This window comes from Zophobas morio, unplaced genomic scaffold (genome assembly GCF_036711695.1).
Source record: "Zophobas morio isolate AGI-343-1 ecotype UQ-CSIRO unplaced genomic scaffold, CSIRO_AGI_Zmor_V1 ptg000002l, whole genome shotgun sequence".
Classification (NCBI taxonomy): domain Eukaryota; kingdom Metazoa; phylum Arthropoda; class Insecta; order Coleoptera; family Tenebrionidae; genus Zophobas; species Zophobas morio.
In genome coordinates, this window is record NW_026972107.1 from 18,634,897 (window position 1) to 18,649,321 (window position 14,425).

Sequence of the window (14,425 nt, forward strand, 5' to 3'; positions counted from 1 at the left end):
TTCGACAAACGATATGCTTTTTATTAGAAATATGGAAAGTGATAACTCTTACTTCATTATTATTTAGAATTATTTTTTTTTGTAATTTGTATGGGTAGCAAATTCAAAAGGAATTTAATAACCTTAAAGGAAATAAAGGAACATGAACATTTAAAATAGCAAATGAGGAAATTGAACACAGCATCACATAATAATTTTCCGTCTCGAACAAGGTTCCGAATTTTCAAAAAAAATACTTAAGGAACAACATCCTTTAAATAAAGTAGGTACTTACTAATAACTTTATTAATTTAAAAATTACTCCGACTTTTTTTGCTCATCATTAACACAAATTTGCGGAATTGCGGCGGTACTTAATTACCGTACACCAGACATAGTCTAGGAACTACTAATAGAATATAAAAAATTATAATAACATTCACAAAAACACTCTAATAACAGGTACTCTAATTTTCTTAATTAAGCTTAATTTGAAGTTTTTCGTTTATTTGTCACATCATTAACTTTGCACCATCACGTGTACTCTTAATGATGGATTGATAGGCTTTTTTACAATGTAACAGTATCATTGACGACCTTTCCCGTAATCCGCCAGGTTTTTATATATAATCGTTGTTACGCATTAGACGTGATGTGGGTTGTGAAAATGTTATATAGACGAAGAAGTCACGAAAGTTATTAAATGCGTTTCTGGAAAATGGTTGCAGTATTATTAAAAGAATTAAAAATATAGTGGCTTCCCACATGATAAAAAACGTAGATATAAGAATTTATAGGACTTAAAGTAGAAATACTCGCAGGGTTTTAAGACGGATAAATGATAAACCACATTATTTGTCTTTCAAAATAATTTTTACTAACAGTAACATTACATAACTATAGTACTACAGAATCAACTAAGAACATTTAATAAACACAAACCTATGTACAAAGTATTAAAAAACACAACGTTGCAATAAGGAACTTAATATACAATTATACAAATAAATGCATTGCCATTGCACAATATGTACATCTCATGATTTCACAGGGGACCAACAATAACATTGTTGGTATAAAAGTTTTAAAGAAATCGTATTTTAAATCGTTACAAATTATTGTTAATCAATGGAGTTTTCAGATGATTAAAAAAATTTGGAATTTTAAAGTGTCTAATACTGAAATTATCTATTACATCTATAATATAGTACGATTACGGTTTTTATAGCAGTGGTTCACATGATGTTTAAATTATCCCACTTTTGCAATATTATTTTATTAAACTACTAAGCTGTGAATTTTTCATCAGTACCAAGAAACTGAAGATCAGTATAATTTTAGCTTTAATTAAAAAAAAAAAATGTTGGTACTATGTCGTAGATGGTGCTAGACAAGTATGTAAGTACTTACTTTCTTGTGATGAAAATAATGTATAATTAAGCCATCCATGGATTTCAGCTGATTTAAGCAAACACACAGGTTTCAGTTCCAAAAACGATTCAAGTGTAAATTAAAGATTTTTAAATTTAAAGGTCCTGTATATCAACTTCTTTTTATTTCTCGTTTTTAAAGGACTTGTTTAATAGTTACCTACATACGACAAAGGCCAACAATTGAACGTAGACATAATATAACATGGGTTATATTATGAATATAATTTGTCAAAATTAAAATTATCCTAATTACCTATTTTCGGCACCGAAATTAAAAATAAAAATAGGCTTTCCCTAACCAGAAAAAAACAACGAATCTTATACAATAAAAATAAAACGAAACCTAAAAAATGGATGTGTAGTTTGTTGTTTTATGCCAAATTTTTTTGATCATTGTGTGATGTATCGGAATGGAATGTCAGTATGAATAACACACCCTTAGTTAAACGGGGGCCCCCTTGGATCAAACGATCCAGGCGAGTAGGGCCAATAGGTGGGTGGTGGGAATAATCCCGCCTGTGTATGTTGTGCACCGGGTGGTAGTATGCTAGGGATCTTCGGAGTTGTTCCATGTCCAGCAGGATATAAAGCAGCTCCTAATTCGCTTTGGTGAGGCTGGTATTTATGGTATCCAGGAGCAACGTCAGCCTGACTACCTTGAGCCTGGGCCTGGCAAGCTGCCATCAATCCGTGGAAGTCGAATTTATAAGCGTATCTCTTTCCGTGTACTTTTGACATTATATTTTTATCGTAGTAGTATCTGAAACAGAAATAGTGTTTGTGATTATGCAACCATTTTAATAAGCGTGTTGAATAAATGCATATTCTATTGTGAGTGAATATAGGTGGTCCGAAACTACGACACATTTTTTTAGTTTGCTAGAAAATTAATTAAAGTGAAATGTTATGCAATCTTGCGCATCACTACTGTTGTCTGCTGGTAGATGTGTTCATTCATAACTTTAAGGTGTTTAATTTCGCTAATTATTGCGATTGTCAAGGTTTATATTCCCATTAATACGAAAGGAAACGCACGGTCACAAAAAAAGTTACATTATGCTACTACAGGTGTAATTATTACGGTCAAGGAAAACTTCTCTATATTTAAGTATTATGTAATCAGGTGGCGGCTTTAAGTCATAAGGATCGTTACAGTATATCTAGTATTGCGTGCACTAAGCGCAGCTAAAAATCATTATAAAAAATCTATTCACACAAAAAATACATATCTAATAATACTGAATTGTAAATTGGAAATCACTTAATATGAGCTATTATGAAACGAGAGACATATAGCAGACAGACAAAGTTCATATCCTTGAAATTAAAATTACGGAGAATTAGAATGGTGTCGCTTAATTACATATTCTCTAATATTTTGTGGTTGTAATAAAAATAACAAAATTTACATTTTGAAAAAAATTACGACGATAATTTGCGTCTTTGCTTCATAAATTATGTTATTATGGCAATATTAATGAAATTAGCCAGAAATGCATGAAATTAAATATGAAACAAAGAATTAAAGACCATAAATAAAGTAAATCAGTTAGGTATTACTCTTGTTTCTTTGTTATTCTCTGACAATTTTGGTGTTTGGCACGTTACCAGTGTTTACAAAATAATTTGTAAGGTGTACAGACATTGAAATTTTGTTTAAAAATTTGTGAAATATTTTTGTGACTATGAGAATCAGAATTTTTATTTAAAACGGATTCTTGCATTATTTTACATTATTTGAGAATTAATCGTCAGTTGTGCAAATGGCGCTGCTAATTATTGTTGGTAATTGTAATAGTTTGGAAAATAAACAGTACACAAACGGAGGAAAAACCAAGACAATATTGACACATTAAACACCACCTTTGTTGAAATAACTTTGGCTAAATATTGTCAACATTAAAACGTTATGTAAACGTGTATGGGTGGAAATACGTCTAAGAGTGCAGGATTTTTAGGTAATAGGTAACTACGACTAGCAGATTTTTAAACTGAATTGTATTGGGATCTTTTTTATTGTTATTTTCAAAGCAATGTAACTACAGTAAGTATTAATTTCATGTTTTCTTAACGTTATACCAAGTCATAGAACACGAACATGCATATTTCCCGTTTTGTAGTGAAATTAGCAAAACGATAACAAAAATATAGTGGTTAACCCTTTCAAAAAATTGACAATATCATAACAAAACACTATCAAGTAACTAAGTTGTGTACTTATTTTTCCTCCCCGAAGTCATTTTAAAAAACTATTAAATAAAATATTTACCTATGATTTTTCTATATTTACATGATTGTATGAACATTGTGTTAAACAAATATAGAAAAATATTTATTTTATGGGCTGTTGTGTCAAAAATGTGAATATAACAAGAAAATGAAATAAACCGTATCTGAGGCAATTAAATTGTTACATTGTACACATTAGAACTGATATATTTATCCCCACCAAAAAGTTGTTGATATCACTTCAACTAAGTATTAAATAAATCGTACCTATTTTTTACCTACATTTCGATATAAATCATTCGCAATTTTTTTAAGCAGATGTGTACATGTTCATAGATAGGTATGTTACAAAATTTATGTTTTATTAGCCTTAAAACAAACAGCTGATTTATGAATTTTTCCACTTGCCTATTAGAAACTAAACAGGGAAGAGTGAAATTATTGCAAATTGTGTATAAAATTAGTCATAGAAAAACACAAATTTCGGTAGGTATTTTATTAGAGAACTAAAACATACAATTTTTCAGCAGCAAGTAAATGAATTTTTCGGTGCATAGTTTTAAGTGCAACTGAAAATCCGTTATTTCGCAGTAAGACCATATTTCGCGTATGCTTCTCACGTTCCACCAAAATGTATTCTTGACTTGCTGGTTTCTATAATGAGAGCACAGTATTTCGACATCTGATTTATGTTGTAAAAGTGTTCTCTTGGGTAACAGCATGTGGTCAACAAAAAATGACGTCAAGTGCTTTCTGATGAATACCCAAATACCTTGATAATCGCACTTCATAACTACCTACGTTGATATGCATCTTGCCAGAATATTTCGTGAATTGATTTTGTTAAATATACTTTTAAGTAATTATATATTCTCTTGTAAAAAATTGTTGAGGAGCTTCATAAATACGATCCTAGAAACCTTTTTGTAGAAAATTTGACTATTTCACTACAAACGCCTGTATCTACTCATTATAGCTAATTTTATTATGAAATAATTTGAAAGAATTCCATGATATGATAATATACAAAGATCTAACATTTTGGTTTTTGAAACAGGAAGAATGTCATAAATCAGTTGATAAGACGTTTATTCTTATACCAACGCATTTATGATAGGTACTCGCTTTTCTTTTTTTTTTCTTGAGTTCACATTGTAAGACTTCCTACATGTTTATCATAACCCCTATATTCTTCTCGATAAACATTCTTGTACACCTAAGTGTATCTATTGCTTCTCTGTCCCTATTAAAGTAGGATAAACACACTTATTTTGATGTGTAGGTACAATGTAACACTAGTGATGGTAATGCTACTATCCCTCTAGAAACATACGACCAGGAGACGCCCTTATGTTAACAGTAAAAATAGATCAATCCATACAAGCTGCTCTCAAAAATAAAAAATATTCGATACATACCAATAGCAAATTGATACTGGGGACGAATTTTTTAATAGACATTCGCATATTAAATCTTGATTTTTCAAAATTTATTCTTTCTTAAAAATTAGTAATGAGGATCGATTAGTAGTAGATACACTATATGTAACATTGCATATATCCAAAGATTTATTAGAGAAAATTTTGAAATAAGAATATAACGATATAGTCTAAAAATTTACAATAATCAGATTGTTAATTCCGTCGTTAACTCTTTAATAGATTTTCCAACAGACACCCGACAAACATACAGACGGAAGCCACAATTCGGGAAATTTGCATTTTCGTATATTCCACATGTCCCGCTAAGCTCTGAGAAAAAATGAAATTAGATTGTTGTTGAAGTAATCCTGTTACAATACTTCTCTTAGCGGTTCCTTCACAGAAAAAATTGTCACGAGGTCTTTAAAAACACAATTTTAAGTAAATATTCATATACTTATTTATTAGGTACACTAAAAGCTTTAGGTATAGCATATTAGCCCGGTTTACCGCATTTAGAAGGAAGATTCAGTGTTACATATTTCGTTCCATTTAGGTACGTTTGCTAGCATTTTAATGTAATTAAGATTATATTTAAGTAAGTAGGTATATCTAACATTATTTTAGTTATTTTCAGTTTTCAGGTCTTAAACAGATCATTTAATAAAAGAGGTACAGTGGTATATTTTTAAAGTGTTGAGTATGCAAAAATAGATTTTTTTTGTATCTAACCATATTCCAGAATAAAAATGTTTTCGTTTTAAATTATTTTCGCAAAATTACCAACTACCCTTGTTATTGTAAGTAGTTTCAATTTTATGTTCGAGCGTTTGTTTACTTGTCATGAAATATTTTTTCACTGTAGATTTTCCTAAAAAACAAAAACTTCCACCTTTTTTAACACGTTTCCTTTTACAGCTTCATTCTACCGCCACCGATTCACTCAAAAATCTCCTTTCCGAACCACCTCTATGCAGCTATAATAAAATCGTAAAACACCTGAGTTAGTTTTATTATCTCACCTAAGCGCCCTGCTGAGTTTATCATAGTTCATATTTGGTTTTGATTTTCTTTCTCCCCATCTACGTGCTACTTCGTCCGGATCCGTGAGCTTGAATTCTCCATTGGTGCCTTCCCACGTTATGCATGCCGAGTTCGACGAATCGCCAAGCAGTTCTAAGAGAAACTGCCACAGTTGGATCTGGCCCGATCCTTGGGCCACCAATCGGCTCGACGCTGCGTTTAACAGTTGATAGGGATCTATAAAGAAGCCATCTTTAAATACCTTGAATTTCTATTATTATAACGTTACAATAAAATGTCGGATATGGAAAATGTCGGTGCTTGTAGTAGTCCTTGGTCTAAAACTGAACTTATTGCTGGTTTTTCCCACCGCAGCAAGTTTATTTTTTATTATTGACGTTAATTGCCTAAATTTGAATGTGTTGTATTAAAATAACATTAAATAATAATTTAAATCGTATGAGTAATCAATTGTATAAAAGACATCATGTTAAAAAAGTAGTCCTGTTGTTTTAGAATTGGGGTTAAATGTCATCTGCTATCTGAATGTATCGAATATTGTTCAGTAGTGTAAGTTAATTAATTCTTTTTAACAATAATTTGAAATAGATAGCATAATAATTAAGTATGTTAGGATAAACAAGCAAAATACAAAAGAAAGGTAGAAGACAAAGTGAAAAAAAATCTTAAAAGTAAAAAAAAAACGATGTTGTCTCTTTTGACGTGAATCAGCCAAATTTCAATTGATTTTGTGTAAGAAATAACTGCCAAATATTTCTTACGTTCCGATTAAAAAATTTGAAAATTTTTTTCTCAAAGTGTAAAAAAATCCAAATTTTCCGAAAAATTGTCCGTTGCTGTTATTAAGTAAAAGAAAATAAAGTCATAAGCTAATAAACATACGTATCTGTTTTTGCCAAACATTTTTCATAAAATAAGTAGATATGTGTGTAGCTGAATAAAATGTTTAGCAATATTTTCATATATATTATTATCTATAGCTCTTGTAAAAATAAAAGTGCCAACGTAATTATCGTTTTGTTTAATAAAAAAATAAAAACAATATCCTTGTCTGATGAGAATGCAGACTTTAAAATATCTTTGATTTAATAAAATATAAATAAATTACCTTTTTTATTCATTCCAGTATTTAAAATATATTTTTAAACTTTTTAGAAAGTGTTGAATGTTTTTATTGCAACGCACCATTATAGAGCGAAATCTCTACGAATTCTAAAAAAATACAGTAGAACCTCATTTCAAGAACCTTAACGGTATGTTTCAGATTTTTATATTGATGATAGGTGTACCTACTGTACGCTTTCGTACTCGTTGTACTGCATATTTTCTGCAGCGACTGTTTAGAAAAAAAATGTCTGGTGTGTACTCAAAATGTATAGCTAAACAAACATCTCCGAAAACGTCGTAAGAAAATTAGATATACTCATATCTAGAGTATAGTCATTTCTCACTCCTATAAAATGTGTGTCTGTGAAGGTTCGTAGTCGTGAGAAATAATATAATATTGCAAAAAAATCGCCTACCGTGTAAGTACAACTTTACCAGATATTTAGATATTATTAGCAATAAATTTTTCAATTTTTTCACAGCAATGACAATTTTATTTGGGTAAACCGCTTTTTTATAAATTATTGTTCTGCTACCTACTTCGATTTTGATAATACCTACTTAACTGTGTACAATCTTCAGAACTGTGATATATCTACACCCAGTTGAATTAGTGCCTTTTGATATCTATTCTAAGGTATACAACGTTAGTTTTAAATAGTGTGGACCAGGTACAGACAAATGTATCAAAACTATCTTAGGTTGATAAAGAGTGACGTAATAAGTGTCAACAGATCATATCTCTGATTGAGCGGAAGTTTAACTGCTAGTATTATCTTACAATGAACTACAAATAAGGTAAAAATTGACATTTAGTAGGTAGTTTCAGCAAAATTTACTTTGAACAAGATCTGTTTTTATTACACCGTACTAAATATAAATCTATAACAAACTTGATAATGGCGAAAAAATTTACTTTGAAATGTCTAGAATAAATCTAAGCCTTTTTCATTACAATTATGTTTATTTATTTGTGGCTGCAAACATGTATCCAAAATAACTCAAAAGGGAAGTTGATGTGTATACTAAAATTGAATGTTATAAGTTCACCAACAAAACAAAATATCAAACCGATGAAAGCAATCTGTAAACAGAGAAAAATTCTTAATGAATCATTGTTGTTTTGTTTCGTATAAGAAAACATCGAAGCAAGAACTTGTAATATTGTTCACAATTAAAGGAGCAAAATCATTTACCGCTTTGGATTTATAGTTTGTTGAAATTTAACATCAATTTGTATCATATAAACTGGTTTAAAATATATAATTTGCTGATGTAGTAGTATTTGTACTACTTATACTCTTACTTATACTACTACTAGCTTTTCTTCCGCGGATTCGCTCGCGTAGACGATTTTTTGTGTTGAAGAACATTATTACCAAGTTTTAAATAAAAAAATGTGTTGAAGAGCGTTAAAATAAAGTTTCAAGTAGGTACAAAATATATTTTTACACATGCAAAATTTGTCACCGCCTTACATCTTCTTAGGGGTGAAATCTCGAAAAAAGCTGAAATAACTACGTGTTTCATTATTTGTGCTGAAGAGTATTAATACGAAGTTCCACTTAAAAACTTAAATATAAATATTTTTCCCATATACAAACTTCGACACGACTTTTCACCTCCTTAAGGGTTGAATCTCGGAAAATGCTAAAATGCGTGTTTTATTATGCATTAGTACTAAATTCAACGTCAAAAATTTACAATAGAAATATTTTCCCCATCCAATAGCCACCACTTTTCACCTCCTTAGGGGTTGAATGTCGGAAAATGCTTAACTACGTGTTTCATTATTTGTGTTGAAGAGCACTAATACCAAGTTTTAGGTAAACATCACCATAAAAACATTTTTCCCATACAAGCTTTGTCACCCCTTTCATCTTCTGAGGGGTGGAATCTCGAAAAAATGTGAAATATGTGTTTTATTATTTGTGTTGAAGAGCATTTATACCAAGCTTCAAGTAAAAATTTAAATTTACAATAGAAGTATGTTTCCCATACAAACTTAGCCACCACATTTCACTCCCTAAGAGATTAAATCTCGGAAAATTCTTAAATACGGGTTTCATTATTTGTGTTGAAGAATATTAACAAGTTTCACTTAAAAATTTAAATTTATAGTAGAAATATTGGTCCTAGACAAATTTTACCGTTCTTTTTCACCCCCTTTGTGGCTGAATTTCGAGACCACCCTCTCCAAATTTCCCTTTTATAGATATAGATTGATTTGTGTTTTTTTGTGTGTGTTTATTAACATAGCTTTGGCAATATATCTCAAATAAACTATATAAATATATTCGTAATAAATAGATATTAATGTCTAACTAAAAAAGCATTTGATTTTTTACTTCTACTTACACATTTAAAGAAGTAAATATCTATCACAGCTGACTCCTGTCTTTAATTCTATTAGTAAATAATATTGTATGGCCATTATTTTGTCTACAAATAATTTTTAAACGAAAAAGTTAACAAGAAATGACTGGAAAGTACAAAAAATTATATCTGTTAAAATCATCTTTGGTTGTGAAGTAGAAGTCTGCAAATTTCAGTTGACAAGTGTCAAGTTCAGTTGTGACAGAAACTTATACAGACCTAATCTTCTCTTAAAGATCATAACATCGAAAACATTAAATTGACAATTTTATACACAAATGTACCTATGAATTATAATTATTAGTAAATGCAGATATAATTACTTCAGAAAGTTTTATTTTTTATGTGGTTTATTTTGTGAAAGTATAGTTTGTCCAATAAAAAAAAAGAAAATTTCTTTGAATTCAGAAATTGTTGCAATTTTTGAAATTTTGGATATAGTTTAAAGTAAAACTAACGACAATATTCACCATCATAGTGGTTTTTTTAATGTGTTTTTGATTTAGAATTTTCTGATTATTGTTATTTTGTTAAATTATGTGTGATCATTCAAAGTGAAATGTTTGCTATACTTAGTGCATTCACGACTTGTCAGTACTTTAATGTTATGGATTGTGTTGGAAATAATTTATTAAATTACTCCTATTATTTTATTATTTTTTATGGCCGACTACATCCATTATTTCGTTGCACATATCTGAGTATTATTTTCAGATTCTGATTCTAATTAATGAAATAATGAGTGGAGATATGTTCTCAAACGACAGATTTCCTATGTGTTTGTTTCAATCAACCAAAGTCAGCTCTTTACAATGTTTACTAAAATTTTGCCACATCTATGGAGTACAGTTGGAAAGAGCCTCAAGCCATACATTCTTGGCCTTATTTTTGGATGAAGAGTGAAAGGTTATGTCCTTGTTATAGTAGGATTTACAAAATCCCACACCATTTCAACTGGGTTGTATTGGCAATGATATGGGGCTTCGTGACAACCAACCATTTCTACAATCACTTTTTCTGCTACAAAATGTGGGTGAGTTATCAAATGTATCAAATGAAATGGTGCACTGTCCATTACCACCACACGTTTTCGTTGTCACTTTGTCAATTTTGTAAAAGATCATTTTAGGGTAATCTCTGTCGTTATTTTGAAATTTAATCTTGGCTTCACTTGTATGAATTTTGTTGGGATTATCTACTTTTCAAATTTGTGTGCTGTATTCAACGACGAATGGAAGAACCGTTTTGGTAAACTCATGTTTCGTCAAGGTACACAAATGTTACGTCTTCATTATCATTTCAATTTTCTTAAAGAAGTAACTTTAGCTGCAACGACATGTTTATAGACTTAATACGTATTTCTGAAAAGTGTTTTTCCCTCCCTTAAATTTTATTTTATCGTTTTCGCATATCAGTCAAAGGATTGTCTACAATAAAATGTTGATTTTTTTATGTTGGTAAAAAAGTCGTTGCAGGTTTTTTATGAATACAAAATCATCAAAAATTTCGATTGATTTTCTTTTACCAAAAGATGACGTTGATAAATTTTTGTCTTTGGTCACAAAAATTTTTGGGATAGTTGCACGGCTCACGGTAATATATTTTTAAAACAAAGATTTACGAGCTAGCATTTCTCAATCGCATGTTTCATTTGTAATGAAATAAATTTTGGCATTTTGAACGTAATTGTTTGACGTTAATGCCTTTAAAATTTTCGAAACTTTACTAAAAAGAGAAAAGCATCATTTTTCTGTCTTCTGAAATGTGGCAAACTATATAAAGATAATGTTAGATCTAATAGTACAAAAACCACATCAGTCAGTAATGGCAGCCAACAAAAAGAAATAAAAATGGCATACTAACGTCTGAAAAGGTCGTGAATATAATACATATACAGCGTGTTATTGAAAGGTACGTACAAAATAAAATCGGCAATTGGTCTCGAAGTATGGGTGCTAAAAGTAAAAAAAGTTCAGGTAAAAGTGTTCTCCTTTTAGAGATAAAAAATCATTAAAATTTATGGCCAAATTCGTTGTACGCCTCTGATAAAAAGATCATCTTTCGTTTTTATAGCAACATTTAGTCTTGACAAAAGTTTTATTGTTGCAGTTGCCAGGATTTACTAAAATAAATTAATTGAACCTATTTATCCTTCAGTAGCGTCTAAAAAGGTTAGATAAGGGCTAATTTCCCCCTTATAATTTTGATAAAACAAAATAAGTTTTTCAGACTTCTTAGACTTCGAGAATAACTGTCAGTTTTGTTGTACGTACCTTTCAATAACACCCCGTATAGGTATGTAGATTTCAGATTCAATTTCAAGAAGAAATGTCCTCAAGTTGGCGCTAGACGACGAAGATCGAGAAAGACAGCTAAACACTTAGCGGCAATTAAAATAGATAATTTTTTGTAGTCATGTGTTTTTTTACTAGTGTATTTGCTTCAATTATTTGACTTAACATGCTAATTGCATATACCTAATTTAAAATTAGTGTCTTGCGATTGATGATAGATAAAACAAATCAGAGTTGGCTTTGCTCATCAAATTTTAGATGGTAGTATTCTGTCCTCAGTTTGATATAAATCACTGTTTGTCACATATTGACATAATATGGATCGTTGTTGCACGTGTTTAATTTTTGATATTGACAAGTGACAGACAGGTGCAGTAATACCCTTAATGTCACAGCCAACAACTCTAATTCGTTTTATTTTCGATCGCACGGTATCCAATGTTAGTTTAAAAACAAATATCATAGTATCAGAAACAAAATTTAGGTAAAAAATTACTTAATCATAAAAGAATTTTTAGCTTAAATTAATTATAACTGTTATAGTATAGTCCTGCAAAGACAAGTGGCAAACCTAAATTTTAAGGCCATAATAGGATTGCTACAAAAATATGAATTTCTGTCAAATAATAATATAATTAGTATAAACTAATAAATGTTGTAAAATTAATAAAAAAAACCCAAATCTCTTACAAATGTGTTACTTTTCTTTTCCACAACAAAGCAAACTATTCTCTTCTTTTAACAATTTAAGCAATTAATTAGATTGATATCGCCGATCATATTGTATATACTTTTTGTGTTTGTAGTTTTTTCAGTGATTTATAAATCTTTTTGTATCCAATAATTTAAAAAAACGACTCTGTAAATAAACATGAACCTACCGTTATAGATCATACTTCCTGCATGCAATTTGTGGTGAACAGGATGGGACCGAACTGCCAGTCGTCTGGCCACTAACAGATCTTCGGGGCTACAACCCGGCAGCCTCCACATGGCTGCCAATTATGCACTTAACATGTTATAAACAATCAAAATAAAAATATGTTACATCAACACTATCTCAGCTAAATCACATCGAAGTCAAACGTGGAATGCCGCTAGGACGCGGACGATTCTCTTTCAAATTCACCCCCTCCAATCAACCCTAATCACATATAAATGTTCACAGTGACAAGTCCGTATAAGGAACAGATTTATTACCTACGGATTGGGTCGAATGGACACATTTTTTTAATATTTCACGTAATTGTTGTTAAGTTTGTCAGTCTATCGTTTATGACAAATTTATAACCATAGACGCTGCATTAAGGTGTAAAAGTTTAAATACGGGATAGTTTAGTTTGTTGTGTGATTCTGGATTGGCTAGTTCACGTCACGTGGTATCTTAGAAGCGGTAGGAAGCTTGAGCCTCCTCATCCTTCCTGCTTTCCCCGAGCTTCCTTCCGAGCATCTTCTTGCATACCGTGGGAATTAAAGTATTTACTTGAAGGAAATTTCAGTACCGTACGTATTTAAATGAACAATCTCTGCTCGTAATGTGTAGTAGGACCAGAATTTAGGATAATAATCTGTGGTAAATGACGACACTACACTTAAAGTTATGAAAAAGTTAAGTGCATTTGTGAAGGATGTATCCAGTGTTTTTATTTTGAACTGCTATGTGACTAGATAAATGCAGTGGCATATGTAATCTATAGATAAAATGCTATATATAGATTCTAAGCAAAAACTGGGGATTCAAAATAGCACAAGGCATCAAATAAAATACGTCAGCTTAAAATTTTAAATGTTATTTTTGTATATGTTATTATTATTTCAGCGTCACAAACACAGAAGTCTGTCAGGCGGTTCGCATCATTGAAATCACTATTAATAAGCCTTTAAGTTGCGGGGTTGAGATCCTGCGAGTCTAATTTTACACAGTTTTTCTACAAATGTGATGATATGTATATTTTTGACAACAGAATTTTGCTGGCGAAAAGCTTACTAAACAAAATTTTAATAACGTATCCTTTTGGCAAATTAAGTCGATTCTGCATATCGCAAGTAGGTAGGTCGTATCGATCAGAATCGTCAAAAGAAGTCAAAATATAGGTACTTCAGACTCATAAAATTTGAACAAAATATGATTTCTAGCTAAAATTTGACGGGCTCCTTCGCATTTTCGGGACCGTTGAGCGCCTGAAACGCTAGAAAACAAAAGAAAACGCTCGAAAAGCAAGTTTTTGACGAATTTGATAGCATTTGATGCATGTCGTAAGTACGTCGTGTCGATTAGGATAGTCAAAACAAGTCGAAATAGCATTAGAACTCATAAAATTCTGTACCTATGGTCATTAAAATTTTAAAAATATTACTAAAAAGTGGTAAATCTACAACATTTTTAGATTTCACAAGTTATTGATGGATGTAGGAAACATTTATGAATGTCCTCTATATGCGCTTGTTAAGGAAGGTAACTAAGAAGTTGTGTGTAAAGTTTCGGATCTCCGTTTTAAAATATGAAGGAATCGAGAATTTTTAAATATGGCCACTTCCTCAC

The 14,425-nt window shown here is 30.6% G+C and overlaps 1 protein-coding gene across 1 annotated transcript in view; it reads right to left on the reverse strand.

Annotated features, from left to right (window-relative positions):
* Nucleotides 1-950: 950 nt before the first annotated feature.
* LOC135129587 (transcriptional regulator ERG-like) overlaps nucleotides 951-14,425 on the reverse strand; it is a 34,918-nt gene continuing 21,443 nt past the window's right edge. The window contains exons 3-4 of the mRNA XM_064056771.1: nucleotides 6,085-6,322; nucleotides 951-2,172 (exon numbers count right to left, since the gene is read on the reverse strand). Of these exons, the coding sequence (XP_063912841.1) occupies nucleotides 1,851-2,172; nucleotides 6,085-6,322 (560 nt within the window). The 3' untranslated portion in view covers nucleotides 951-1,850. The remainder of the gene's footprint in view (nucleotides 2,173-6,084; nucleotides 6,323-14,425) is intronic.